This window comes from Anguilla rostrata, chromosome 19 (genome assembly GCF_018555375.3).
Source record: "Anguilla rostrata isolate EN2019 chromosome 19, ASM1855537v3, whole genome shotgun sequence".
In the NCBI taxonomy this organism is placed as follows: domain Eukaryota; kingdom Metazoa; phylum Chordata; class Actinopteri; order Anguilliformes; family Anguillidae; genus Anguilla; species Anguilla rostrata.
The window spans coordinates 6656196-6666981 of record NC_057951.1 but is presented as its reverse complement, the minus strand read 5'-3'; the positions used below and the strand labels follow the sequence as shown (position 1 = coordinate 6666981).

Here is a 10786-nt window from a genome sequence, read left to right as displayed (position 1 = left end):
TCAGAGGCAAACAGGCTTTCTGCCGCAAAACAAAGCAACAAGCAGTTTCTACATTTTGGAGAATCAAAAACAAGCATAATAAAACAAAAAATACTAACATAGTATAATTTTATCACTGTAAATCCAGTTAACAATACGTTATAACTCAATACCATACAGAGCAGGTCTGTTTCCCTTTATTTTGTCATTTTTTCTTGTTTTTAATTTTTTTCATTACATTTTTTCATACCCAGGATCTTGTTAAAACACGCTGACCCTTTTTTTAAAATAAAAAAAACATTCAAGCTTGATGGAGGTTTGGTTTTGTGGACTGCCTGCCCACCTACATATGTGGCACCTGTGCTTTTTGTGCTGTGCTCCAAGCGGACAGAAATAAGCTGGAATACTTCAGCCTCAACCCAGACGCCCTGTTCTGTGTGTGTGTGTGTGTGTGTGCGCGTGGGGGCTGTTCCCGGCATCACATGACGGGTTACACCCCTGCCAGGTCCCCGCACACGGCTGCCCAACAAGCCGCACCCCCTCTCCGGCTTCTAAAACGTCCCCAACCTTTTCCGTTCACTTTCCGATTCAACGTCTCACTACCTCTGACTCTACGTGACTGTTCCTTGCTTCTCGACTCATCTGAGCTACCTATCTAAACCTTTACTGAAAGAGCAGGCCAAGCCAATCAATAGCCCAGTCCCTCTCACTCCAGTTTGAAGGCCCAACTATAAGATCACAATACTCAACCTGCTAATTTCCATCCAACTACAGCAACAAACCTTTCCCACAATGCTCCTCTGCATACTCCCCTCACTTACCTTCTACACTCTATCTTCTAAAATCATCTATACCATGTTAATACCACGTTAATACCATGTTAATAACATGTTCTCATCTATGAAATGACGCAGTAACCCGAATGTGAAAAATGGGTTCAGGTGTCAGTCAACCTCAGTTCACACGACTCGCTCCATCTCCTGTTCCGGTAATGAGAAAACGCTGGAGCGTCTTTACGTGGTCCTCAGGACACTGAAGTTGAACCGAGCTGCACGTCGTTCTCTGCGGCTTCCTAAATGCACCCACATAAGTACTGTGTTGAGACACAAACAGCCTGAAAACAGAACAAATTTATTTACTTAGCGCTGGATTCCGAAATTTGTCCCAAGCTTTCACGTTTCAAAGCGTGCTGAACCTCATGGAAAATATTTTGGGACGGGGACGGGGGGGAACACAAACACCACAGAGTGTTTGAGTGATGGCCAACTCACAGAACCCATTGAGAAAAAAAGAGGTTTGTTCCTTCCAGAAAAACCCCCCTCACTGTTCTTGTGTTCTGAGTCATTGCTTTGGGGGCGGGGTCAGGACTGGTCACATGACCGGCTCTGAGACGCTTTAAAACGTGAATGCGTTTCTCACCACGGTGCTTACTGCACATCTAGTTGAGCTGATCTAGGATCAGTTTCTCCCGTCTGCATCCTAACTTGGCGTCTCTCTCTCCCTCTCTCTCCCAGCTTCTGGGAAATGACATACATAATTTCACACGGATTCAAAAGGCACTTCCTGTAGAGAGGGGGGGCCGTATATTTCTAGCACCACACATACGCTTTTATACGAGGGAGATGAATGATTCTGATGCGATGTACGCTGCCTTGCGTCTGAAGCGCGAAGCGTTTGCGATATATCGGCTATGAGCTTGTGTACTCGGGTAGGAACAATCATACATGTCAGTTCCGCCACAGGTCGGAGACGCTAGCGATCAAGTACGTGCAGTACAGGCAGAGCAGTTACAACATCTGTGTTAGGAAGTTATACAGTGAATACTCATTCTGACTTTTACCAGCAGGACCCTGGGTAGAGTGTTACAGGTTTGGGTTTGGGTTTGGGTTTGGGTTCTACAGCACCCAGGGTGCCTTTGGAGGCTCCGCCCACGGCCGGCTGTGCTTGCGGATGTGGACTCTGATTGGCCGCTTGTGGACGTGGGTTTTGATTGGCCGCTTGGCGAGGATGTAAACACGGAAACTGCGGACAGTCTCTGAGGGAGGGAGGGAGGGAGGGAGGGGTGGCAGCATGGCTTCGCTCAACCCTCTAAAGCCTCTCAGTGTGTGTGTGTGTGTGAGAGTAAGTGTATGTGTGTGTGTGTGCGAGAGAGTGTGTGAGAGTAAGTGAGAGTGTTTTGAGAGTAAGTGTGTGTGTGTGTGAGTGTGAGTGTGTTTGTGAAACCTCCTACATTCACCATCCCAGCAGTATACTGGTCGTCAGGGAAACCACCCCCCCCCCGCCGGGGCTCTAGCTCAGGCTGCCGCTGATGTCCAGGGCCTGCTGGTACACCTGAGTCACATCGTCCAGGTCCTCCAGCAGCGAGAAGCTGCCGTCGTCCCCGGGGGACCCGCGCCGCCCCCGCCCCCCACGCCCCGCCCTCCCCCCCGCCCCCAGGGGGCCCCGGAAGCCGGCCAGCTGGAGCAGGTTCTCGGCGGAGACGCAGGGCCGGATGTTGGGCCGGGCGGACGGTGGCGGAGGCGGCGGCGGTGGGGGGCCACTCCGCCCCGCCGAGAGCAGCGGCCGAGAGGCCCGGCGCGTCGCCCGCCATGCTGGACGGCCGGCTCTGGCTGCGGGACAGCCCCGAGTCCCCGGGGCCCGGCTCCCCCGCCGGCGGGCCGCCGCGGGCCGAGTACTTCCCGTCGCGCTTCAGGATGCTCTTCCGGCCGGCAGCTCTCTTGGGCGGCGAGCCGGTGCGGGCCGGCAGAGCGGCGCCCCCCAGCTGCTCGGAGGACTCGCTGCGCTCGGGCGAGGAGTAGTACCCGGATTCCCGCTGCCGGCTGCTCTTCAGGATGCCCTTCTTGGGGAGGGACGGCGCCATCTTCGGGGGGGACCCCCCCGCCAAAGCCGGCTCCTCTTCCTCCCTCTCGGGGCTGGACGCCGACCCCCCCTCCTGGGCGTGCGGGGTGGTGGCGGCAGCCGGGTCTGGCGCCACCTGGCTGTGGGAGGACCTGGTCTTCAGGATGCTCTTCGGCCTCTTAAGCCCCGCCTTCTCCTCCGCCCCCCCGCAGGCCGCCGCCGCCGCCTCCTCCTCCTTCTTGGCCTTCTTGGGCCGCTGATCGGGGAAGGGGCCGGTCTCGGGCGGGGCGGGGTGGGGCTCGCCGCGCCCCGGCCGGCGGATGAAGGGGGCGAGCGTCGGGGCCCCCCCGGCGTCGCGGCGCGGCTCGCAGTCGCACACGCTGCTCTTGCACCCCCAGTTCACCCACCAGTGGCTGGCGATGTCCTCCACCGTGGCCCGCCTCTCCGGGTTCACCATCAGCATCCAGCGAATCAGGCCGCGCGCATCTGAGGAGTCACACAGAGGGGAGGGGTCAAACAGAGGGGAGGAGTCGTGCAGATGGGAGGGGTCACACATTTATTTACAATGCGAGGAAAACAACTGCAATCGATCCTGTGGTACATGAGAAAGGGATGCACAAGCATACGGCACTCTGCATTAACAATATTAGCATACACACTTCCTCCAGGCAGTACCTGAGGACTGGGTGGGTTCGCGGTACTCCCCGTTGCTGATTTGGCGGATGAGGTTCCTGTGGTCTCCTCCATCGAACGGCATGGTCCCGTAGACGAGCGTGTACAGCAGCACCCCCAACGCCCAGCTGTCCACCTGCCCAGCACACAACGCCCCGTTACCCTATTCCTTCAAGCGTTTAAATGGGAGAAAAAGTAACATTTGGAGCCGTGTTTACGCCCCGCGCTCTGCGTACCTCCGGGCCGCGATACGGCCTCCCGTTCACGATCTCCGGCGAGGCGTAGAGGGGGCTCCCGCAGAAGGTCTGGAGGAGCCTGTCTTTGTGGTAGAGGTTAGAAAGGCCGAAATCGGCGATCTGGCGGGAAGAGGAGAGGAGGAACGAGCAACGTCAAATGGCGGCCCTTCCCCGTTTCAGGTTTTCCGAAAGTTAAGGCACTAGCTGTGTGTAATCCCTGCTGGCCCTGCACACAGTCAGACAGCCTACCCCCCCCCCCCCCCCGGGTTTCCAGCTAGCCCCACCCCCTGCTTTCTATTCGCTGGCAGAGAAGTTCCTGCAGATGACAGTCGGATGATGCGTACGCTCAGGAAGGAAGAACGTAGTGACGAACGTAAGAACATGACAGTGCTGAGGGGAACTGGCCAGTCGTCTTGCATAGCTTTACCCACAATGCACCTGCAGCAGATAACGGGGGTTCCGGTCTTACCTTAATGTTGCAGTTTTCGTCCAGTAGCACGTTTTCCAGTTTCAAGTCCCTGTGCACCACCCCGTTCTGAAAGAGGACAAGGGGACACATTCAGCAACCTTCCACACACTTCCTGAGCGCTTACCACGTCACACTGGCGAGCTGTTACGCCGTTAGCGCCATTAGCACTGTTAGCGCTGTTAGCGCAGTTAGCACAGTTAGCGCAGTTCTCATGGTCAGCGCTGTTAGCACGTCACGCTGTAACACTGGCGTGCTGTTACGCCGTTAGCACGGTTAGCGCGGTTGGCACAGTTAGCGTGGTTAGCACCCCCCCCTCACCTTGTGGCAGTAGTGCACGGCTGAGACGATCTGTCTGAAGAAGCGGCGCGTCTCCCTCTCGCTCAGCCTGTGGCGCTCGCTGATGAAGTCGTACAGCTCGCCCTTGCTGGCGTACTCCATCACGATCACGATCTTGTCCTTGTTCTCGAACACTGAGGGAGAGAGAGGGGAACAGCGGGGCGGGAGAGAGAGTGGTGTTACATAGAGCAGAGTGACGCTCGGAAAAAGCGTTACACAGAAAGGAAAGCAATACGTGTTGATCTGTTTGTGACTGACAAGTCATGTGATTGACAGCTTTATTGTAGCTCCGCCCAATATGAGGTATGCAAAGCTCCAATGTGTACCAAAACCCCTGGGCTTCTCTTCAAATACGGGGAGTGTCCCTTTAAAAAAAAACTCTGAACATTCCAGGATGTCATTGCACTGTTCTCAAGCTCTGACGCAGCGCGGACATCTGGTTAGTCATCTCATTTTTTTCTCATCCCACACCGGACCCTCAAAGGAAAACAGACTGTTTACTGTGCTGACAGCGTGTGAGACAGTGCTCAGTTGCAAAACGTCTGATTGGATCAGCATTATGTAAAACGTAGGTTCTCCACAATACAATGTAATCTCGTTTTGTATTGTTGCAAAACTGATGTCATGGGGAACAAGCTGGTGTCTTTAGTGGTGGGATTTGCCGACTAAAGATCTTGATATCTATGGGTCAGCGCCCAGCCGGATACAAAGGTTAACCCGGTGTGATACGCTCACAGAGAAAAGTTGGGTGCGGTATCGAGCGGGTGGGGCGCGCTGACCTTCGTAGACTGAGATGATGTGGGGGTGTCGGAGGGAGGACATGATCTCTATCTCCCGGCGGATGTGCGCCATGTCCTGCTCGTCCTTGATCTTCTCCTTACGGACGGATTTAATGGCCACCTGAGGGGGAGCGGGAGTGGGGAGGAGGAGTGGGGAGGAGGAGGCACAGACAGACAGACAGTGGGTTCAACCGGACTGCACCTTATAACCGAACGGGACCGGTAGAGAATTTATTTTTATTTTCTTACTTTATTTTTAAAGTTTTAGCCGGAAAACCACAAGTGTCTGTTGAGTTCTGTCAGTAGACGGAGGAGGCGCAGATGGAAATTAGTGAAAGGTAAATTCCATTCCGTTAGGGTGTGTTTTTTCACACCGAGAGTAGTCAATGTGTGCAATAGCTTGCCAGGTCTTGAAGTAGAGGCAGAAACTCTGGGGGCTTACAAGACCCGGTTGAATGATACTATCAGGTTTGAAGGTAAACGGAGCACTTGGTAAGCTTCAGTGGTAGGACAATGGCGAGCACTGTTGGGCTGAACGGCCTGTTGTCATTATTGTGTCATGCTAAGTGTCAGCTCCCTGCTAAGTTTCTTCAGCTGCTCATTTTGAGTAAGGCACATTAAGTGCTGATGTAATCTTCAGTGATGCGATCAATCAACCAATCAAAAGTCAATTCATGATGGTGCAAATGGCATCATTGCGGTCACTGAATAAACTGGATGAGCCCCTAATTCCTATACAACAATACTGCGGGGGACAGGACCTGGAGACTAGACTTCCAGGACTGCACAGCAAGGCATCTTTAGCAAAATGCACGGGAGCAGACTGGGGGACGCCCGTGGTCAGAAAGCATTGCCAGGAGTCCTTCCGTTTGTTTGGGTCCCCACTAGTCGCACTTGCTGAGGCCCTTCCTCCCGAGGTCCTCGCAAACCACATAAACGATGACACAGAAGCGGTAACAGGCGAGACCGCCATGACAGTTTAAACTCCCGCCACTCGTGAAAGAGCGCGACGGCGATCGCTTTAGGAACAGAGAGGGGAGAAGCTTCCAGGAGTCACACGGCGCTGCGTTCTGAACGGACGCTCTTCCCTTCCTGAGGCCCGGGGTTCGAGGCGAACCGCGGCCCATAAATTTACCGCGAAATTTTGCCGACGAAGCGCAGAGCTCGGCGTGAGCGAGATCGGGACCGTCGGTTCCGGGTCCGCGTATCGCGGCGATCCGTCACGCGCCGTCTGCAGAGAGGAGGAAACTCGACGAGCGCCCTATGCGCGGAACCTTCCGGAACTCGCGGGCGGGCGGGCGTGGCCCGACAGGAAGAGAACGCTTGGGCGGGCGTTCGCAGGAAGCCGGCGAGCGACGCGCCCAGCGCAGGAAGTGGCAGCCCGAGCGTTTCCTGTGTGCCCGCGCCGCTCACGGCGATGCCGCTCCTCGCCCCTCCCAGGGAAGAGGAGGAAGCTCAGGACAATGAAGTCCCAGAGTCACATTTATCTGCTGCCCGGCAGCCATATCCTGAGTTACTTCTTTCACACAAAGCATTTACTCCTCCCCATGATAAAAAAGAAACTCTGAAACATGAAATCAGAACCTGGCTGTATCTCCCTCTCTCTCTCTCTCCCTCTCTTTCTCTCACTCATTCACTCACTCACGCACACTCACACTCTTCTCTCTCTCACACATACATACACACACTCATTCACTTAAATTCAATTCAAATGCTTTCTTGGCTTGACATATTTCAAAATTCATACTGCCAAAACGTAGTGATAACAGCAATCGATCATATCAATCATTCACTCACACACTCGAATACTCACTCACTCAGGTATATGCACACAAGCACACAAACTCACTCATTCACTCGCTCATGCCACACACACACACACACACACAGATACACACACACACACACACACACACAGACATGCTCAATTTCCTAAATCGACAGTGACGGACTCCAGCTCACTGATGAACAGTGAAACCCCTCAGGAACATTCGGTCTGGGTTTCTGCAGACAAACTCAGACAGTCACTGGGTTGCTGAATCCAGCAGACAGTGCACAGAGGGCTGAGGTCCTGTCATATCATTAATACATGAGCTCAAGCAGACAGTGCACAGAGGGCTGAGTCCTGATTCATAATACATGAGCCAAGCAGACAGTGCACAGAGGACTGAGGTCCTGTCATATCATTAATACATGAGCTCAAGCAGACAGTGCACAGAGGGCTGAGGTCCTGTCATATCATTAATACATGAGCTCAAGCAGACAGTGCACAGAGGACTGAGGTCCTGTCATATCATTAATACATGAGCTCAAGCAGACAGTGCACAGAGGGCTGAGGTCCTGTCATATCATTAATACATGAGCCTCTGGAATTAATCTGGAGAAGACCGGGGGGGGGTTGAGTGGGGGTTGGGTGGGGGCTGAGGGGTGAGAGAGGTACATGAATGCAAATCCATGAAATGAGGTGAAAGAAGGTAAAAGAAGATTTGAGAAACGGTGGAAGCTCTAATCTGTATAATTGAGGGGGGGAGGAAGGCATTCCCCATTTTTCATAGATAGCCCAGTGTGTTCTGGAAATGCTATCGGCTAAACCTGATTGAATAAGACCTTCAGCATATGCAAAATCTTTCAGCACACGCTAAAACACAATAACTCGACCAATGTCACAGTATTTGTTTTGCACCAATCGCTGTCCATCATTTCCCTTGTGTATAGAAATGACATTGAATTGTGGGGAAAAATGTATATGGTTATCCAAACAACACGATACACAAAGACTGCTCAAACCTACTATTTGATACGTTCCTGTTGCTATCGGTTTAGCCGCAAGCTTTTAGCGAGGCGAGCTGAGTCAGTCACGCCCCTCCCCTCCTGGCACCCCCAGCGTGTCACTTCCTCCCTCCCTTCCAGCATCATCACAGGCAACTCGGTTCCCTGACAGCTTCCACTTCCTGCTGAAGGGAGACTTTCATGTGTCACTGTCCCCTCCCAGCCCCAACGTCACCACAGCCTTTTCTGCTGACACACTCCACGTGCTTACCCACACACTCAGAATGATGAGAGCCATACAGCACCGGGCGTGACAAAGTGTCTAGGAGCTCTGTGCTGGGGCCCGTCTGTGTGTCTAGGAGCTCTGTGCTGGGACCAATCTGTGTGTCTAGGAGCTCTGTGCTGGAGCCTGTCTGTGTCTGCAGGAGCTCTGTGCTGGATGTTTGTGTAGCATCTCTGTGCTATTGTGGTTCTCGTTAAAGGACACAAGTAAAACTGCTTCGTCTGAATCACTTGGCTTAAGCGCAATGGCTATGTTCCAGTTTCTCATACTGGAATGAAAGACCATTTGAGTGCTGAAGGCCACAGTCCTTCATGCATAAACTGAGAGAGAGGTATTCAAAGAATTCACATGTGGTGTTAATATAACCATACATCCAGACACTAACTGGTGAGGATACTCCCTCCTTTTGTCCACTCGAATCTGGCCTAGAAACTTGTTGGTCTCAGGGCTGACTTCTGTTTAAAATGGTAGAAGTGCTGCTGACCTCTGAAATTGACCACTTCACTTGGGAGTCTTTAAAGCTCCATCAATCCTGTCAGCAGCACAGATTTAGAGAGCATCTGGAGCGCCTGCATCTGGAGCGCGTGCAGTGGAGACGGCACCGTCCTCCGGGACGCTTTAAAGCACGTGGGAATGCCCATCGTAACAAGTTTGCCAGGAGCAAAACTGCGAGTTTCAATACTCATTTAAACAGCACGGCTACTTCCATGAATGTTGCATGGTCCAGATGACACGTCTACACTGTAAACAAACATCTGGCAAAAACGCGTCTATGCGTTAGTGTACGCTGACTAAACATTCTCAATTTGCATGGCAAATAAGTATTATGCTCACTTGCCATGCAAATTGAGAATGTTTAGTCAAACTGCAACCATAGACGTCACAATTTAAACGTCACAATATTGCTCTATATTGATTATCCATTAATTTGTTGATGACCTTTTTATCTCACCTTTCTCCCGGTGTGTATTTCGATAGCCTTCTTGACTTTGCCGTACGTCCCTCTCCCGAGAGTCTCCAGTAATTCGTAGCGGTGTTTCAGGTTGTGTTTGTGATGGTGCTTCTTCACGCCGGAGCGCCTCGCGCCGCCGTCAGCTGTCGGTGACGGCTCACCAGATGACGGCGGAATCTGCTTGTCTCCCCGAGACTTCCCTGAGGAGCCTTGAGCTTGCTCGGCTCCTGGTCCGGACAGCCCGATGGATGATATACTCGCAGCCTCCATCTCAATGTAAGGTTATTAACCCTGACGATTTCGAACACGCCTTGTATTTTCTGGTATTTATAATAATAATAATAATAATAATAATAATAATAATAATAAAGACAATAAATAAATAAATAGCCTACATAAACGCGTAAAACATAATACATAGATTAGATATAAGATTGTCTTTGCATATATTTTAGGCCTGTTTTATTATTCCCATTTAAATTTCGTTTGGAGTATCACAACTATAAATATTACAGTTGGCTCGCACATTCATCTGAGAAAGACAGAGAAACGTTAATTGTGTTGTCCTGCCCTTTAATGAGTCGGTTCATAAACATTACAAATAACCTACAATACGAAGTATAATATGGTTTTAATAATGGCTGCATAAATGCTCATTGGGTAGTGATTAATTAGGATGAGCCTTAAAGACTATCGCAGTTTATCGTTCAGCCTGCGTCCACTTTCACTTTCTGATAACGCATCCCGATATAAGAACAATAATATGCACAAAATGCACGGGACTAGTCTAATTAAAGTATAAAAATATTGCAAGGTAGCCCACATTTAATATATTCGCAAATTTTGCCAGTTTCCCCAGTAGCGGCATGTTCTCTCGGTCTGCCTAGCTAAATTATGCAGGGCGGTGTTTTTCGTCTACTGCAAAATGCTGCCGTATCGTTTCATTTTACCAAGTCAAAAATAAAAGGGAAAACCTTCATAGTCGTCGCCTCCCGAGAAAGCAGCGACGAACCCCGCGTTCAGGATGTAGATAACCCTCATTTTTCCCCCAAAGCTGGTGTAACGACATTAACCGACTCTAAGAACGTCGCGCGTGTGATCCATGCCCCGATCGTCGTCAGTGGTGCGCTGCGTTCGGTTTTCAAAAGCTGAGACGTTCTGTGTAATGCCATGGTCATTATATTCCCCTTCTCTCGTGCCCTCTTCACCACTCTCTGTCTTTCTAATCTGCAGGGCTGCGAATGAGGAATGCGAGCTGTTTGATGCCGGAGGCGGAGTTATACCTCTCTTTCATTGTACTACTCTCTGGCTCAAATTTGGCTGTAGCACTCAGCGCACACACGCGCGCACACGCGCACATTAGAGGAACAGTCACTTGCCTTACAGCGGAAAAGAATGAGTTGGCGAACCTGGTCGTGTAAAGAATGCGCTGTTTCCAGCGAGCCAGTTGGCAAAACAAAGACAGGACCTCGA

The 10786-nt window shown here is 51.6% G+C and overlaps 1 protein-coding gene across 1 annotated transcript; it reads right to left on the bottom strand.

Moving 5' to 3' along the window:
• Positions 1-2228: 2228 nt before the first annotated feature.
• LOC135246074 (NUAK family SNF1-like kinase 1) lies at positions 2229-10692 on the bottom strand. Its single transcript, XM_064319590.1, is given in 8 exon segments — positions 2229-2502; positions 2504-3303; positions 3493-3625; positions 3726-3845; positions 4195-4260; positions 4513-4664; positions 5310-5430; positions 9314-10692. Coding segments are annotated over 8 exon segments (1896 nt in total). The 5' UTR covers positions 9584-10692; the 3' UTR covers positions 2229-2268.
• Positions 10693-10786: the final 94 nt, after the last annotated feature.